The 18,358-nt window shown below is 38.5% G+C and overlaps 1 protein-coding gene across 5 annotated transcripts in view; it reads left to right on the forward strand.

The window, feature by feature from the left end:
- The window catches only part of ORC5 (origin recognition complex subunit 5), a 132,776-nt gene that overhangs the window by 74,294 nt on the left and 40,124 nt on the right, over positions 1-18,358 (forward strand). For 2 of the 5 annotated variants that reach the window (XM_025449172.3, XM_025449174.3), the window contains one exon: positions 4,610-5,410. The exons of 2 other annotated variants lie outside the window; for them this stretch is intronic. In XM_025449172.3, the coding sequence (XP_025304957.1) occupies positions 4,610-4,655 (46 nt within the window). In that variant the 3' untranslated portion in view covers positions 4,656-5,410. Of the gene's footprint in view, positions 1-4,609; positions 5,411-15,078; positions 15,890-18,358 lie in introns of those variants that run through there. One more of the 5 variants, XM_049096308.1, reaches the window with a different exon arrangement.

Consider the following 18,358-nt stretch of genomic DNA (forward strand, 5'->3'; position numbering starts at 1 on the left):
GGGAATTATATATCAAAAAAAAGTAGGAATATCTAAGGGAAGCGAGTAATGATCAAAACAGGCAACTGATGCCGAGAAATCAAGCAGAGTCCATCTGATTTAATGATAAAATGGTCATTTGTAACTTTATCAGGAACACTTAAGGAATACAGTGAGTTAGAAGTCAGATTATAGCATACTTATATAGTATTTATAAGAAAATTGATGCAGCAAATAGAATACTTTTAATTCATTTGTTTACTTAACATTTGTTCTGTTGCCCATTATAATCACTGCGCTGGGCTTTGAGGATATAGTGACAGATAGAACAGATCTGTATCCTATCCTCATGAACCTAGGATTTTGTTGTTGCTGTGAAGAGAAGAGAGGATTGTTACCTACTGAAGGGATTGTGGAGTTGTGAGAGGGTTGTTATTTAAAGGTTTGAACATATTTAAGTGCTGAATGGGAAAGGGATGATAGAGGAGAGTTAATGGTACAGAGGACAGAGAGAGATTAAAGCCTGAAATGGTATATTAAGATGGGATCTTTCAACAGAGTTGAAAGAAATAGCCCTGGATGAAAGAGGGGACTCTGTGCATTATAACATGAGGAAGAAGTGGATTCAGATGGAGCCAAGTTTAGAAGTTTGGTGGCAAGAAGTTGAGGGAATTGTGATGTATTCTATTTTGCCTTTAAAGGAGTAGACAAAACTGAGACCAAGGATAAGGTAGTAGCAGTTTGAGAGGAACGTGGATATTTGAAATAGCTGCTGTGGGGAATGGAGGAAGGTGCTATCAGGGGAAGGAACTAGCTGGGAGTACTAAAGGCCCATTTAAGGTTCCTGATCTTGAATTTACAGTGACACCAATCTGTGAAACTTAGAATCTTCTCTAATAGCATTCCATGGGCTAAATGCTGGGACAGCAAAGGGATAGTGTTCAGTAGTTCAGAGCCTAGCACGGAATACTCAGTAAGTGTTTGTAGATCAGGAGAAAGTGAGGGGGTTTGTGAACTGGTTGTGTCAAGTGTTCCAGAAAGCTTAGAGAAAGAGCTTGGTGATCAGAGAATAGAATGCCTGAATTTATGTTTTTAGAGGTAGAATATTTCTGAATATGATCATGAGAGTAGAAAAGAAGGTCATTTGGAGTTAGGAAAGACAGATGTGCAGTGAGGTCACTAAAGGCTGATGCTGATCTTGGGATGGAGAGGAACACTGAACTGAATGCTGCATGATTCAGTGACTAAGACAGAGTGGCAAGAGGACACAGGGTGGTGAATGGAATAATCTGAGTCTCGGAGGAGAGCAGAGCTTTTTGCATCAGGATACCGACCCCCACCCAACAGGACTGCCTGGAGTCTAACCTTATTGGAAAGAGTTGAAGAGAGGCAAGGTCCTTTAGGGAGCCAGATTTCCGTTAAGCCCAGAAGAGAAAAAAACATTCATAGAAGAGGTGGAGGACATAGAGAACTTTATTGACCAAGGAATGGTGGAAAAGTTTGGACAGAGAAGCAGTAGGAGTCCTTAAAAGAAGCACAAAATAAGGAGGTAGAATATGGGAGAAGACAGATGATGAGAAGCTTATTAAATACTGTCCTTGGGTTGTTCTTAATGTGAATGGTAGTTTTAAGTTTCTTTCTTACACAGTCATTGGGGAAGACAACATAAAATAACAAGGTTGCTTGAAGTTGTCCCATTGCAAGTTGTAAGTGGACCCAAACCAAAAAAGAACCCAAACTGCCCACAAAAGTAGAATGGAATAAAATAGTATCCCATGAGAAAAACAGCATTTCTTTTTTTAAAAAAATATATTTTTTTAAATTCAATTTGCCAACATACAACATCCAGTGCTCATCACATCACGTGCCCCCTGACTGCCCATCACCCAGTTACCCTGTGCCTACCCACCTCCCCTTCTGCAGCCCTTTGTTTGTTTCCCAGAGTTAGGAGTCTCTCATGGTTTCTCTGAAAAACAGTATTTCAGTGTAGTAAAAGAATCAATAAAGTGAAATAGAGGATAAAGGCAAAATTAAATCCTTAGATATGCCATTTAACTAACTTGTATTAAAGTATTCCAGATTCTGATTTAAGAATTAATTATCCCTAGGCAAATTGTCACTAATATTATTTGGTCTTATCCTATTTTTTTTTATATGCTTACTTTAGAAAATAATTCATTTCAGTGCTATGAATCTTCTGTATTAAATGAAAACTATCCAGAATCTTAAAATCATATTTATATAAATTTAATATGCATCTGAAGAGAAAGCACATAGAAAGTACATAATTGTCTTTGTAGAAATTTAAAGTGTTCTTTACAGTGAATTGTTTGTCTCTGAGTCCTGTAAAGCTCAAAGTTATCTTTGGAATGTGTGACATAATTTTTGATGTTTTCCTTGTAGTTATTCTTTCAAAATCTGCCATATCTTAGAATAATAAATATGGGGACCAGATAGCAAGTCACCTGTTTGTTTACACTGGGCGGGGGGATGGAAGGATGATAAAGACATTCGTACATCTTGGGCAGTAAATGTTTCTTAAAGGAATGATCTTACATATTCAATTCCTGAATAATTTACTGTCTTGAAAAAAATCCAAAAATCTTAATGGTATCATTCAGTTTGCTTGAGTACCTTCTAGTGGCAAAGCAGAGAAATGAAATGTAGTGAACTTTTATAAATGAATATACCTAAATAGTGTAGTGTTTTTAAGTCAGTCCATTCATTCTATCAAAAAACACTTTATTGCAGAAACTCAAAGTTACACAGCTAGATTGAGTAAAGTAAAGGAGTCCTGCCACTAACAAATCACAGCATTTCATTTGTTCATGTTCTCTTCTAGTCCAGGTCACACAGATGCTTCTCCTGTGCTGTCACTACCGACTTGTAATTCTGTTCTCCTTTTCCCTCTTAGTATTGTAGGTGTGTCTTTGTATTAGTCATTTTGTGTGATTGTCTCTTACAATAGTTTCTAATCATGTAGTTTTGAAATGTATATGTTTTAATCTTACCTGCGTCTAAATTTTTTCCACACTATGTCAAAAAACCGCAAAACAAAACAAAAACAAACAACAAACAAAAAAACCGCAAAACAATAAAAGTTAACATTAAGTCCACCTTAACTCATTACTTTAGGTTTATAACCTTAAGACCCAAAGTTATGGTGGTGGGTATATGTGCCTGAAGAAATATACAAATACCCCTTCCCTTTTTGCCTGTGGTTAGAAATAGCCTTTATGTCTGTTTCCTTCAAAGATCCTCTAAAAAGACATTGTTTCAACCAGTGTGATTTATGTTTTTTTTGGCAATTTAGTCCAACTGGAAGTTTGTACTAATTATGACTTTATTTAAAAAAATGTTTAGTGGTACTTTGTTGCCAGTATATTTGGAAGGTCCTAGAATTGAACAAAAGAAAAACATTAAAATAGATTGAGATGATAACCATATATTTTATGTCGTTATGCCTGAGATTTTTTTTTTGAGTAATTGTTTTTAGTTGTTTTATTACTGTTAATGATAACAGGATTGTCTTGGCAGTGTTTTTATACCATTTGGAAAGGCTTAGTATTCTTCAGAAGCACTATTGTAATGAAACAAGTAAGGTATTCTTTGGTCCTACATTAGGTAACAATAGCTGGAGCATCTCATTTGAGCTATTTTTAAATGTGTTTTCATAAGCAGTATCCATAGTTCCCTGTTCCAAGTTTTAAACAATATTTAATATGTCAGTCATTTGCTTAGAAACTTTTTTAGAAAATGTATTACAAAATGATAGACAAAAACATTAATCGATGATGGTTTAATAAATAAGTGTGCAATTAGTGAATCTTTAAAAGACTGTTCTCCCATGGATGATTATTTTTGTAGAATTGAATATGTTAAGGCTTTAATTTTATACTTATCACTAGATCATTATAACTAATTATTTTGACCACTTATTCAAATAAAAAACCTCCAAGTCTGAATATTTATAGTGAAGAATGAGTTTGGGGGAAGGAAAATAATTATATGGCTCTGTCTCTCTGCTATTTTATTCTGCCTGCCATCAGAGTACAAAAATATACATTCGCATCGTCTGTTTGTTGTATCATATTCTTGGATCATACAGATTTAGTTACAATACACATACAGGTCACCAGTGTTAAAAGACTGAAAAGAATGAGAGCTACAAATGAGGACAGATGAGCTATGCATTATGTAATGATAAAACAGGTGTTTGGGAAGATAAACAATGTTCAGAAACAGAGAAGATTTAAATACTTTTGCATCTCTAATTACTTTATTCTGGTTATTAGACAAAAAGCAAATAGCTTTGAAATGAAATCTAAACTTTCTGTAGTGCAATTGAAATACAGAATATTGAATAGTTCTAATTCTAACTTTGTTTCCTTTTTTCTTTCAGAGAAGCAAACTATGCATAGGAGAAAAAAGGAAACTTCTTAAAGAAACTTTATGCCTAGTGACATTTTATAAAATTAATTCTGTTCCTATCATGGTGCTTTTGATAGCACTATAGGATTGGTTAGCATTAGTTGTCAACTGTTTCACATGTGCTTCTCAGAATCACACATACAAAGCTGAGCAGTCTAGGGGGTGAGGATGCTAACATATTATCTATTTTTGTTTATAGGACGGTGAACTTTGACATAATAAAATACTTGTATGATTTCTTGTGAAAACAAGCTTCAAAGCCATATGGACACTGTGACAATGACTAAGCCAAGCTGTGTTCATCCAACTACTTAGCTGGCCAGGGAGAGGAGTTCTTTGGCTCTATTGGATTTGTCCAGACAGGTGCTGGCCCAGCATGGAATCTGATGAAAACACTCTGATTGGTCTGGGTGGATGTGAGCAGAAGACTATTTACCAGGGACCCTGGAGTATTTGGAAGCAACGTGTTAATTATAAACAGCAGGGTTTGAGCACAATCTGTTCTACTCTTAATGATGTTATCTTAACACTGAAATTGCCTGAAACCCATTTACTTAGGACTACGTTTTGCTCTGTGAACTATCCCCTGCGCTTTGAACGTGCCAGCAGCCCTTGTATATAAGCCCAGTCTTTTCACTTCCTCTCCACAGGAGCCTCTGCAGTTGCTTGCCAAAGCAGATTTTCCTAAGGCCACCGTTTTAAAAGATCATAGTTGCAAAATATAATAAATAGAAGTTTTTTTTAAATCCACGCTTGTATATGCTTATCCTTCACCCTGATTTTCTCAAAAAGCAAAAAAGCACAAGGTAGTTTGATCAGATATAGGCCAGCTTTCCATCTCTAAGCCTGCTTAGTATCTGCAGTATGCCTGTGTGTGGTTTTTCTGGTCACTCTTGGAATTAACCACCCAACCTAGCTTTTTAATCTGCATGATGGTTTTCTTTTCTTTTTTAAATCATTGGTCTTTAAGAGTTCCACAATAAAATGTTTTCTTATATCAGTTATGGACCTTGGGTCTGGTTTTCTTGTTTGTTCATATTTTTGAAGAAGCCTTCCATTAGCAGTTGAATACTTGAAAATTGTTCTGAACAGATTTAAAGTGCTTAATTATAGAGCCTAGTTTAAAAAGGCATTTACATTGCCAATTCAGGCTTTGGTTTCATGCACATAGAAATCCAGGTGTCGGGACGCCTGGGTGGCTCAGTGGTTGAGCGTCTGCCTTTGGCCCAGGGTGTGATCCTGGAGTCCCGGGATCGAGTCCCACATCAGGCTCCCTGCATGAAGCCTGCTTCTCCCTCTGCCTGTGTCTCTGCCTCTCTCTCTCTCTGTCTCTCATGAATAAATGAATAAAATCTTTAATAAAAAAAAATCCAGGTATCATTAAAGTAGAAAACAACATGGGTAGCTGATTCAAGAAGGAGCAATGCCACCTGGGGGAGTCTTCAGCACCTCATAGTTAGCTGTAGAGTGGCAGGTCTGCTGTGCAGCCTTCTTGGATAGGCTGGGACCAATCTGCATTTTGAGAGAACTGTGGGATGTCACAGGGGAAAGGGATTGTCAAATAGGGCACTGAGGTGAAGGATAAAAAGGAGGCAAAGTACACTTCCAGGAATGTGAGTGACTCCTCACTGCTCGCTACCTGTCCCCTGTCCAGCACCTCGCCTGTCCTGTCCAGCCCTATATGTGGCTTCCCTACAAAGACCTTGTAACCAGAATTTCCTTGCTCCTGACTGGACCATAGGAACTTCTGTTTGTTATTTACTTTCTAATGGATTGCTAAATGACTCACTAATTTGATTAATTTATTTAAATGAAGGCTAACAGAGCTTAATATGGATATTAGCATTTTAAGAAGGGTCATCTGCAAATTCTGTAATGGGAAGATACGAATCTCCAATTATAAGAAGGAATCTAATGATGAGAATTATGCTGGCTGATGGGCCAGATATTTGCATTAAGAGAGGAGGTGCCTTGGGAATGGAAATTGGTGCAGCCACTATGGAAAACAGTGCAGAGTTTCCTCAAATTAAAAATGGAACCACCATATAATCCAGCAATTCTATTTCTGGGTATTTATCTGAAGAAAATGAAAAACTAATTTGAAAAGATATATATGTGTCACTATGTTCACTGCAGCATTATTTACAGAAGTCAGGATATGGAAGCAACCTAAGGTTCCATCAATAGATCAGTATATAAAGAAGATGTGGTACATAGATGCAATGAAATACTACTTAGTCATAAAAAGGGATGAAATCTTGTTATTTGCAGCTGTGTGGATGGACTTTGAGGGTTTTACACTAAGTGAAATAAGTCAGCGCAAGACAAATACTCTGATTTCACTTACATGTGAAATTAAAAAAAGAAGAAACCAAATGCCTAGATACAGAGAGCAGACTGATGGCTGCCACAAGGGAAGGAAGGGCATTGAGGTGGTGGGGGCGTGGGGTAGGAGGTGAAATGGATGAAGAGAGAGTCAAGAGGTACAAACTTCCAGTTGTAAAATAAGTCATGGAAATGTGTTATGTAGCATGGTAAATATTGTGTTGAGTATTTAAAAGTTGCAAAGAGAGTAAATCTTAAAAGTTCTCATCACAAGAAAAGAATTTAACTTTCTTCAACCCTAGTTTTAATATACACTTTATAAACATCTTAGGGGTGGCCTGGGTGGCTCAGATCATGATTTTAGTCATGTCATGATATCAGGGTCCTGGGATCGAGCCCTGCCTTGACCGTCCCACTCAGCAAGGGGAGTCTGCTTGAGATTCTTTCCATTTCTGTCTCCCTCTCCTTCTGCCTCCTCCTCCAACCCTCCCCAGCTCATATGCTTGTGCTCTTTATCTCTCTCAAAATAAATAAAATCTCTAAACATTTTAATTTCTAACACCAAACATGGCAAAATATATGAAATATACTATGTTGGGATATATCAGGAAATCATTTTGTTTTCTATATAATTAGAACAATGTTATGGTGCATCATTTGTAAAAAGAGAGAAGCACTTAAATTATGCTCCACAAGTGTTCTGCTTAGATCTAAAAATGATTTAGGCGGTAGGAGAAGAAAGTTAACCACACTGTGGGGTTTTAGATATTATATATATATATATTTGACTAGCCATTCAAAAAATATTTTCTTTTAGTTACTGTGACTCAGGTATATACCTAGTTAGGTGAAGATCCTGTGCCCTCTTCCCTCTTACTTTCAAGTTAGTTTCAATTCCTGAATTGGTCTTCATTGCTGAAGCAATTCCTTTTCAAGAACTCTGGAAGCGATTCTGACCTAACAAGCCTCTGTTCATGAAGTCCTGAAGTCAGAAGGGGCTCAGGGCTCTAGGGCGGCAGTCAAGAGTTGGGGCTCTGGAGTCAGACTGCCCTGGATGGAAGACCAGCTGTATCTCTACAAGCTGTGCGACCTTGGGCAGGTTGAATCTGTGCATCTGTTTTTGCACCTGTACAGAGGAGAGTAGAACTTACCTCCTGGAATAGTTCAGAAGATTAAATAAGTTGATATATCTGAGGCAGTGTAATTCTCAACTGGGGGCAGTTTTTTCCACCAGGGGATATTTAGCAATTTCTGGAAATATCTTTGGTTGTCACAACTGTGGGATGTGTAAAGGGATGGGTGCTGTACTGCTACCATCTTACATGCCTCCCCACATCAGAATTATCTGGTTCAAAATGTCAGTGGTGCTGAGGCTGAGAAACCCTGATCTAAGCAAGGTACCCAGCATAGTAAGTGCTCAGTAAATGTTAACTATTGAGGATATGAAATATTTGTGGCCCAGAAAGCAGGTAAGTGAGGGAATGTAGCAACGTTCCAACTAAAAAGGAAAGAGGTCCTCTTACCTAACCATACCTAAGGAAAACATCTCTTGTTTGAGATTTGGGGATTATTCAAATGGACACAGTACCTTGGAATTTTATTTTTAAAACTGAAGGATTATCTACTGGGTTCTAGTTCACACGCAGATTTCATTACTTATTTTTCAGAATTTTGTCCAATAGTGAAAAGCATGTGCTGAGGGTGATCAAATCAGAGAAAAAGTGACACACTGTTTTCCCTCAAGGTGTGATGGTTGAGCAATTAATGGTATACCTCCAATGGATTTAGTTAACTGACAGCTGTTTAATTAAGATGGTCTGGAGCATGGAAAGCTTGGGCTTAAGAAGCAGCTTCCGTAGTCCCTTCAAGGTGTGTACTACTGCTTGTACTATGCAGAGAAAAGTAATGCACCAAGTCCAGGGATAGTGCATCCCTTATTGCACTAAGTGCTGTCTCTAAAATAGTAGGTAGAATGCAGCAGCTGCCCCCACATGTGCAATTAGAGCTTTGTCATAGTGTCCTCTGCTACCTGAATACTCACACTATTATGTATCATGATTGCATGTTATACCTTTAGCCATGAGCAAAGACTTGGAAGTAATTAGACCAGAGGTTGATATTATTCAGCTTCATCCCCTACATTTTGAAAGCTTCATCTGCTACAAAGTGGGACTGTCTATCATATGTAGATATTTTAAATAATTTTGCATGTAATTTCAGTCTGCTGACACATTTTGCTTTCAAAAACGCTTAGTAGAGCTCAAAAAAATCTTTCCTATCAAGATACCAACATTCCACTCAAATTTGCTATTAAATGCCCTGAATACACAGTTAGTGTTCATTTTCCAGCAGTGACACATTCATGAAGCACAGTATGAGAAGCAGAAATTTGGTAGAGCAGAGAAAATTATAATCAATTCATTCATTTAACTGCATGTTGCTGCACAGTAATGATGGGAATTTTAGAAGGCATTCAGCTGTTTGAGTAAATAGTGGTAGCTTTGGCATAGGGGAAAGAGTCTGGATTTTAGACACAGTGAAGATTTGCTTGGGTTTTAGATGAACCACAATCCATTTCATTGGTCTTTGAGGGACTTGAGAGTCTAATGGCATTTTCCTTACAAATGTTGAATATTCATCCAAAAAATACTAAGTCCCAGCTGTGTGCCAGGCATTGTGTTGGGGAGGGAGGAGATAGAGCAGTAGTCAAAGGAATCAGATATCTGGCCTGGACAACAAGGGCTCTCAGCATCGGTAGAACCATTCTATGAGATGGGAAATGTCGGAGGAAGGACTAGATCTGTGGGATGAGGAAGATCATGAGTTCAGTTGTGAACATGTTGCCGTTGAGATGCTTAGTCAAGTGGAAGTGTGAAATAGTTGCATCTAAGAGATCCGAGTGACAGCCAAGTATAAATATAGAGGTCATCAGAATAGAGGGGGCTATTTAGTGAGGCCGAGGTCTCTTAAAGTCGGATCCTTGACCTGGTGAGGAAGAAACCATCTGGAAATGAGTTAAAGAAAATAATACATAGAAGGTGGCCACAGCTATTGCTGTTCAGCTCACCACAGAACTGCAAGTTTATTTTTTTTCAAATAACAGATCTCCACTGTTCATATACACCCTGTTCTCTCCAGTATATGAAGCGGCAGCAGAACAGACATGGGCTAAGTCCCATTTAGTATCTGATCCCAAAATGAAAAATCAGACCCACTTAAGAGTCTTCCGTGGAGAACCATTAGTTCCAAACACATGATTTCATTACTTTTGGCCAACTGTTAAAATAATAGAGGTGTTGCTGTTGCTCAGGTGTGCCCTGGAGTTTCTGAAGCCTCTTTACGTTCACTTCCTCTGGGATGGAAGGTTTAGCCATCCTAGTTCCTGGGACTCATCCAGCCAGAAATGAGGGGAGCCTCAGAGGAACCTCAATATACCAACCCCATAAACATCCAGGAAGAAGGGAGCTAAAATAGAAACCCCTAGTACCTTACTACATCAGTCTTTTTTAAATTGAACAACGTCGACTAACTGAAGTCTTGCCGAGTGGATGGAAAGACGTGAGAAAGAGCCACATGTCCTCAGGGATAAAACAGGCAGCTGCTATGAATGCCTCTGAATGTATAATTAAGCTGAAGTGACCTACAGAGAAAGGAATTAAGTGGATCTAAGTAATTGCATTATTTTTTTTAATTGTGATATAACTAAAAGTTGTAAGGGAGAAATGAAACATGAATCAATGAAAAAGACATTTTCTTAGACTACTAGGGTAGGAAAGCCATAACAGAAGCCCCCAACTGAGGTAGGAATGAAGCTTTGGAACTGTTGAAAGGAAGAGGACACTTGTCCACAGCTCCCTGCAGCATGGGCTGGTTGCCTGAATTTCTTTTATGATCAAAGGTCTGGGTTAAACTGGAAAGAAATTAAGAAGGAAAGAATGTGAAGAGACCTCCCGAAGAAAAAATGCTTTAGAACATGTTTTTCTTTCTCTTTTTCTTTTTTTTTTAAGATTTTATTTATTCATTAGAGAGAGTGCGCATGAGTAGAGGGAGGAGCAGAGGGAGTGGGAGAAGCAGATTCCCCGCTGAGCAGAGCCCGATGTGGAGCTCGATCCCAGGACCCTGAGATCAAGACTTGAGCAGAACACAGACACTTAACTGAGCCACCTGAGTGCCCAATAGACCCACCTTTCTTGATAGGGTGGCAAAGGATTTGCAAAATATGCGTTAAGTCACTACACAAAACATAAACTGAAAATAATATTTTTATGGAATGCAGATGAAGTATATTTTATGTCATCTTAGAATCTGAATCAGTGCAGCAGGTTCTTCCAAAGCACAGGAGCCCTGGCTGCAAGGAGGCCAGTGCAGTTGAGCATAGGGAGCAAAGGCAACATGATCTGGTTTAGATTTTGAAAAGGATCACTGGATGCTACGTAACTCTAGGCCATAGAAGAGATGAGACTGGAGGCAGAAGGAGCAGGTAGAAGGCTATCAAAGTAATCCAGGTGAGACATAACGGTGGCTCAGTTAAGAGTGTTAACAGTGGAGGTGGTAAGAAGTTGTCAGATTCAGAACATAATTTAAAAGAAATGTATAAAGGACTTGCTAATTAATTGGGTATCAGTTGTGAAACAGAGTCAAGGATAATGCCAGGGTTTTTGGCCTGAACGTCTGGATGTGTGGAGGGGAGAAAAGATCAGGGGTTCAGGTGTGCACATGGTAAATTGGTAATTTCTGTTAAGTATCTAAGAGGAGATGTCATGGAGGCAGTTAGGTAGATAAGTCTGGAGTTCAGGAGAGAAGCCCAGGTGGAGACATAAACATGAGTGTTGTCAGTGTCCAGATGAAAGCATATTGGGGAAATGTGTATAGAAGGCAATATGGTCGCCTCTTCTGGGTTAGAAAACTTCCTGTTCACCGGCTGAGTTTCTTTGCAGGAGCATTCAAACCCCTCAGGAAAGTGACCCCATTCCCTGGGAGTTGCTACTAAACTGTAAGGAGCCTTCGGTCAGTCTTCGGTATGGGAAGCTAGGATGCGTATTATAGTTAGAATTTCTTAAATACTGAAATCTCGCATACTAAATTTTAATCTAAAATTTCAAATAGTCATTGCAATATTCAAAAGAAAAATGACAGGAAAGGAATGAGTGGGTCATAGATTTCAATATAACAATGTATATCATGCCCAGTCTGGAAGAAATGGCTTCTAAATACTGAGTTCGCAGATTAATAAATATGTAATTAAATGTCAAATGCCCATTGTTTTTGTTTTTAAAGATTTTATTTATTTATTCATGAGAGACACACACACACAGGGAGGCAGAGACACAGGCAGAGGGAGAAGCAGGCTCCATGCAGGGAGCTCGACGTGGGACTCGATCCCGGCTCTCCAGGATCACAGCCTGGGCTGAAGGCAGGTGCCAAACCCCTGAGCCACCTGGGCTGCCCAAATGCCCATTGTTTTAAAGCCATTCCTGTTACTACACATTTACTTTCTTTCCATTTCAGAAATAGGATTGTATGAAGAATTTCTCCTATATATATAAAAATTCCTTCTAAATGGATCTGAGTGTGGAATATTTGGTTATTAGTAGCTTTTTTTTCCTGGAAATATCCATCCTTCCACCTTTGGTTATATATTTTTTTATTCATATCATGATAAATCCACTTCTGAATCCCACTCGAACGGGGACATGCTTGGAGTTGTGGCTCAAGATGTTGGGCTGGTTTAGGGCACTTGAGTGGCTCAGTCCATTAAGCATCTGCCTGTGGCTCAGGTCATGATCCCAGAGTCCAGGGATCAAGCCCTGTATCGGGCCCCCTGTTCAGCAGGGATCCTGCTTCTCCTTCTCCCTCTGCAGCATCTCCTCGCTCGTGCTCTCTCATGGGTGCTCTCTCTCTCAAATAAATAAAATCTTAAAAAAAAAAAAAGATATTGGGTTGGTTTGCCTTGGTTTTCTCTTCATTGCAATCGTGACCGATTGGTGCTCATTAAGAAGACAGTCATATGAAGCAGAATAAGTGAAACTGTTGGACCTGTGCAGTCGTTACAACTGTAAATATGGTTCCATCATTGTCACACCAGAACTCAGGGCCACCTGAGTAAGGAAGATGAAAGTTATGGGGACTACTGGACACGTACTCTCCTTTGAGATGGAAATTGATTTTTCTTTTCCTCTTTTGATTTTCACTGTTAAAACTGTGTGAGTGTAAGAATAACAACCAACTGGATGTTTATGTGCCTGGCACTGGAATAGATAATTCACATACATCATTGGTTTGGATGAAAAAAAAATGAAATCAATAAAGAACTGAGCCTAGAATGCCTTTTAGGGAAGAAAATACATATGAGCAACTAGGACCCCCAATGGAAAAGAAGCAGCAGAAAGGGCAGAGGATGAGACCCTGGGAGGAAGTAAGGCAGCAGAAACATGGCTAAACCCTTCTGCATTAAGCCATAAGAATTTAGTTTTGCTCCCGAGGATCAGGGCAAAAACACAAAAGGAGTCTTTAAGCTGGGCCACTGTATGGGTGATACGTCAAAGAGAAGTTTTAAGTTAATGCTTTACAATTCAAAAAGTGACTATTTTGTGGAACCCTTAAATTTCCTGTGACAGCTGCATGCCACAGCCATGTTTTGGGGGAGATTGTCAAAAAGAGGCGGTTTCCTACTAATGGAGTGACACTAGAGTAAATTCCTTTTAAAGGATACCAAGCAGAGATCACAAAGTTAGCTGACGTTAGAAATTGGTTAGAAGTGAGCATGAGAATTTAAGGTTCAAACCCCTTCCTTCCCGACAAGGAATTCAAATACATCTTGGTCATGACAAACCCAAGCAAAAAGCATCACATGCTTGTTTGCTCACTTTATCTGTGTGTCTATGTATCTATGTATCTATCATCATCTATCTATCATCTTTTAAAGATTTTATTTGAGAGAGAGAGAGAGAGCATGAATGGGGAGAGGGGCAGAGGGAGAAGCCGACTCCCCGCTGAGCAGGGAGCCTCATACAGGACCAGATCCCAGGACCCTGAGATCATGACCTGAGCTGAAGGCAGACGCTTAGCTGACTGAGCCACCCTGGCGCCCCAATCTATTTTGAAATTCACTTAGCTTTTGAGCCCTCACTTCTGTTGCTAGTAAAAACTAACTGGTCAATTCAAGATTAACTCAGCCTCTTCTAGTTTAAACTCAGCTCCTTGGATTCTTTTCCACCCCCTCCACCCGTATTTGTTAGGCCCACGCATAGCCTGAATCTGTGCTATTCCTGAACCTATTGTGCAGGTATCGGAATAGCTGAGGACAAAAACTGGCTTTTTTCCACTTGGTGATTCAGCGCATCCTCTGCATTTGTATGTAGAAGATCCTCACGGTCTGTGCCCACTGTCCTCTGTCCCTCTACCTGCCTTTTCCACAGACCCCCTTGTCCCTGATTTTTCAGCCTTGTTCCTTGTGAGTTTCTGATCAACCAGCCAAGCTGTACACCAGTGCCCCTGAGTCTGTCTGTAACCTTATCTGGGGCTCCTTTACTCACTCCTCATGGAATGGGTTACCACTCAAAACTATCCACTGGGAGGATGTCAACTCACTAGTGTCTTTCAATTCCACTGAGTAGGGCTCTAGTTCAACAACAGTCGATTTTCAACTTGGCACCAACATACAGAGCTTACCCATCCATGCAGCAAAACCAGCCTTTTTCCCTCATCAGTTGATCCTGGGGGAACCCCCCATGAAACCATAGGTATGAGCTGCAGGAGAGGCGTTGGTGCCACAGTGGTTCTGGGCCACATGTTCCTGCAGCTTTCTTATGTTCTCTGGACCTGTTTGAGATTGATCCCCATTGTATCCCTTCCATTTTAAAATGGATAGCCACGGGTGAATTGGTGGGTCTGTGAGTCCAAAGCTCATCGCAGTGGGTAATCTTGGCCATGTGACACTTGATGTTTCTTGGTGAGAAGCTCACCTTCTACCAAAGCACTATAGCACCCCAAGAGTTGCTTGCTTGAGCCCTGAAAGGGGCTCTGCTATTGGAGCTTGCCAGAGGCTCCACACAGCATCCTACTCTCTAATCCAGAGGCTCCATGCTGCATCCACACAGATCTCTATTATGTGATACTGGGTTGTATGGCCCAAGAGACAGGGTTGCTTTTACACAGCCTTGATCTTCTCCAATTCTCTTTCTTGCTCTGCTCCCCATTCAAAAATAGCAGCCCTCCATATCACTGGTAAATGGGTAGAGATAGTGTATGTTGCCCCCAGAACCTGAAGAAGTATTGTGTTTCTTTGTTAGCAATTGGAGATACAAGGGTGATAGATTCAAATTTACTTTTTTTTTTTTTAAGGGAGAATGGGAGAGGAAGCGCAGAGGGAAAGAGACTATTAAGCAGACTTCACGCCCAGCACAGACCCTGACATGGGGCTTTATCTCATGACCCCAAGATCATGACAGCTGAAATCAAGAGTCAGACACTTAACCGACTGAGCCACCCAGGTGCCTCACTTACATTTACTTTGGATAGGATGTCACATTTTATCCCAGACCACCAGCTGCCTGAAACTTCACTGATGTGGAAGGATTCTGAATCTTCATGAGGATTTCCCATCCAGCACATGGAGGACATGTGTGGTCATACCAAGGCATCCAGCTTCCTTGAAGTTCTTTCTCAGTTGGCCCAATTAATACCATATCATCCACACAGTAAACCAACATTATGTTTTACATGATATCCAGATGGCTCAGGGCCCTTTGGCTATATTGCAACAGAGAGCAGGAGAATTAGCATAATTCTAGAGTAAGACCATGAATATATATAATTGTCCCTCATATGTGAATGCAAAGTGCATGTGATGCTTCTTCCTGATAAATATTGAAAAAAAATATTTGCTATACCAAAAGCTGCACTTTTAGCTTCTGTTTAGAATGTAGAAAATCAGAACATTCCTAACCTTGTATCTGGAAAAAGTGTGAAAAATCATGACATCTCTTGAGCCCATCAAATAGCTGAGGTAGCAGAGCAATAAACTAGCTTGAAATCTAAAGAAAGACAGATGGACTTGAAATCAAAGAAAAATGGGACATGAACATTTGTTTACCTGGGTCAGATGCTGGGTGTCATATAAGCTGATAAGAATTCAGCTGAGTAAAAAAAAAAATAAAATAAAATAAAAAATAAAAATAAAAAAAAAAGAATTCAGCTGAGATTTTTAACAAATTACTAAAGACTGAATGTGGGCTGGTATGAGAATATAGAATTCCTGGGAGATGGCAGATACAAAGACAATTTGCATGCATTCACAGGCTCTTTACCAAGTGTTCGCAAGAAAGATTGGAGGACGAGAGACTGAAGAAATCCTTTACTGTGCAGACCTGGGGCAGGAGAAGCAGGTGCTGTGGAAAGGCATGAAGCCTCTCTCATGTGTTGCTCTCCTACCTCTTCATGAAAAAAAGGCATACACCACTGGCCACTGGAGGAAGGCACCAAGTCCAATAATCTTTAGGGACACACTGCAGCTAAGGGAAAGAAACAGAAAAAAATCTGTCTACCATTGGGAAAAATTAGCCAAATCTGTTGTCAAGCTAACCAAGAAAAAGAGAAGACATAAATTACTGTGAGAAAGGACATAACCACTGATTGTACAGCCTTTAAAAGGATAAAAGAGAATACTATAAACAATTCTTTGCCTATAAATTTGATTATTTAAATGAAATGGACCAATTCCTAAAACATAGACTACTGAAACAAGAAGAAATAGAATAGCCATATCCTTCACTAATGATTCTAATGATTATTTAATGGAGAATTAATACACAATTTCTAGCCTATACAAACTCTTTCAGAAAAGAGAAAACATGAGAATACTTTCAACTCATTTTAGAAGGCCAGCATAACTGACACTAAAACCAAAGGCATAACAAGAAATCTGCAGACCACTATGCCTTAAAAGACAAAAAATTCTTAGCAAAATATTAATGGATCACAGCCAGTAAACATATAAAAATAATTATACATCATGACCAAGTGGAGTTTTTCGAGAAATGCAAGGCTGATTTAACACTCAAAAATCAATCAGTATAATTCATCATGTCAATGGATTAAAGAAAACCACATGACTATTTTAATAGTTGCAGAAAATCATTTGACAAAATTCAACATCCATTGATGACTTAAAAAAAACACAACTCCATGTAAATGAGAGAGATTTTTTTTGTACTTGAAAAAGGGTACTTGTGAAGAACCTACAGCTAGCATCATACTTAATATTGAAGGATCTAATGCTTCCCGTCAGCATCACAAATAAGGCAAAGATGTGTACTTTCAGTACTCCTATAAAGTATACTCTTACCATTCCTATTAAATATAATCCTGATAAATAAACATACGAGAGGTTCCAGCCCATATAATAACAGAGGAAATGGAAATAAAAATCATGCAGATAGAAAAAGAAGAAAATAAAATTGTTAGTATTTGCAGAGAAATTTTATGTAAGAAATTCAAAAGCATCTACAAAAAACCTTCTAGGACTCATAAATGCACTTAGAAGTCAAAAATTCATGTATAACTTTTGACTCCCTAAAAACTTTACTAAATAGCCTACCGTTGACTTGAAGATTTACCAATCACGTACACAGTTGAATAACACCTAATTTGTATGTTATATATATATATATATATTATGTGCTATACTCTTACCTTAAATAAGCTAGGGAAAAAGAAAATGTTGTTAAGAAAATCATAAAAAAGAGAAAATACATATACAGAACTGTACTGTATTTATTGAAAACAAATCCACATATAAGTGGACCCATGGAGTTCAGACTTGTGCTGTTCAAGGGCTAACTGTATACTGTGCTCATAAATCGAAAGACTCAACATTGTTAAGATGTCACTCCTCCCCAAATTTATATGTAAAATCAACGCAATAACGTTCAGTGGGATTTTTTTTTGCTGTTGTAAAAATTGACAAAGTGGATTATAAAACCTACAAGGAAATGTGAAGGAAGTTAAATAAACAAAACAATTTTTTAAAAAGAAAAAATTGGAGAATTTACATGAACAGATTTAAAGTATATATACTTAGTCAATGGAACATAATAGAGACTCCAGAAATACACATTGTATATATTATAAATACATTATAAATTGATTATAGATAATACCAGTTGATGTTTGACAGAGATGCCAGGATAATCCGATGGAGAAAGGATAGTCTTTTCAATGATGCTGGAACAATTGGACATCCATACACACACAAAGATGCAAAAAGAACCTTGACACATAACTTGAATCGTATATAAAAATTAATTCAAAATGTATTGTAGATCTAAATTTAAAACCTAAACTATAAAACTCTCAAAGGAAACGTGAGAAAATCTTGGCAATCTTGAGTTAGACAAAGATTTATTGGGATACAAAAATCACAGAACACATAAGGAATAAATGATAGAACACATAAGGAATAAATGATAAGTCATTCTTCATCAAAATTAAAATTTTTCTTCAAGGATACTGTTAAGAAAATGAAAAGAAAACTAGCAGACTGGGAGATCATACTGGCAAAAGGAACCAGGCTGGTAACCAGAATATATAAAGAACTCATGCAACTCAATAATAAAAATAAAAC

This window comes from Canis lupus, chromosome 18 (genome assembly GCF_003254725.2).
Source record: "Canis lupus dingo isolate Sandy chromosome 18, ASM325472v2, whole genome shotgun sequence".
Taxonomy (NCBI): domain Eukaryota; kingdom Metazoa; phylum Chordata; class Mammalia; order Carnivora; family Canidae; genus Canis; species Canis lupus.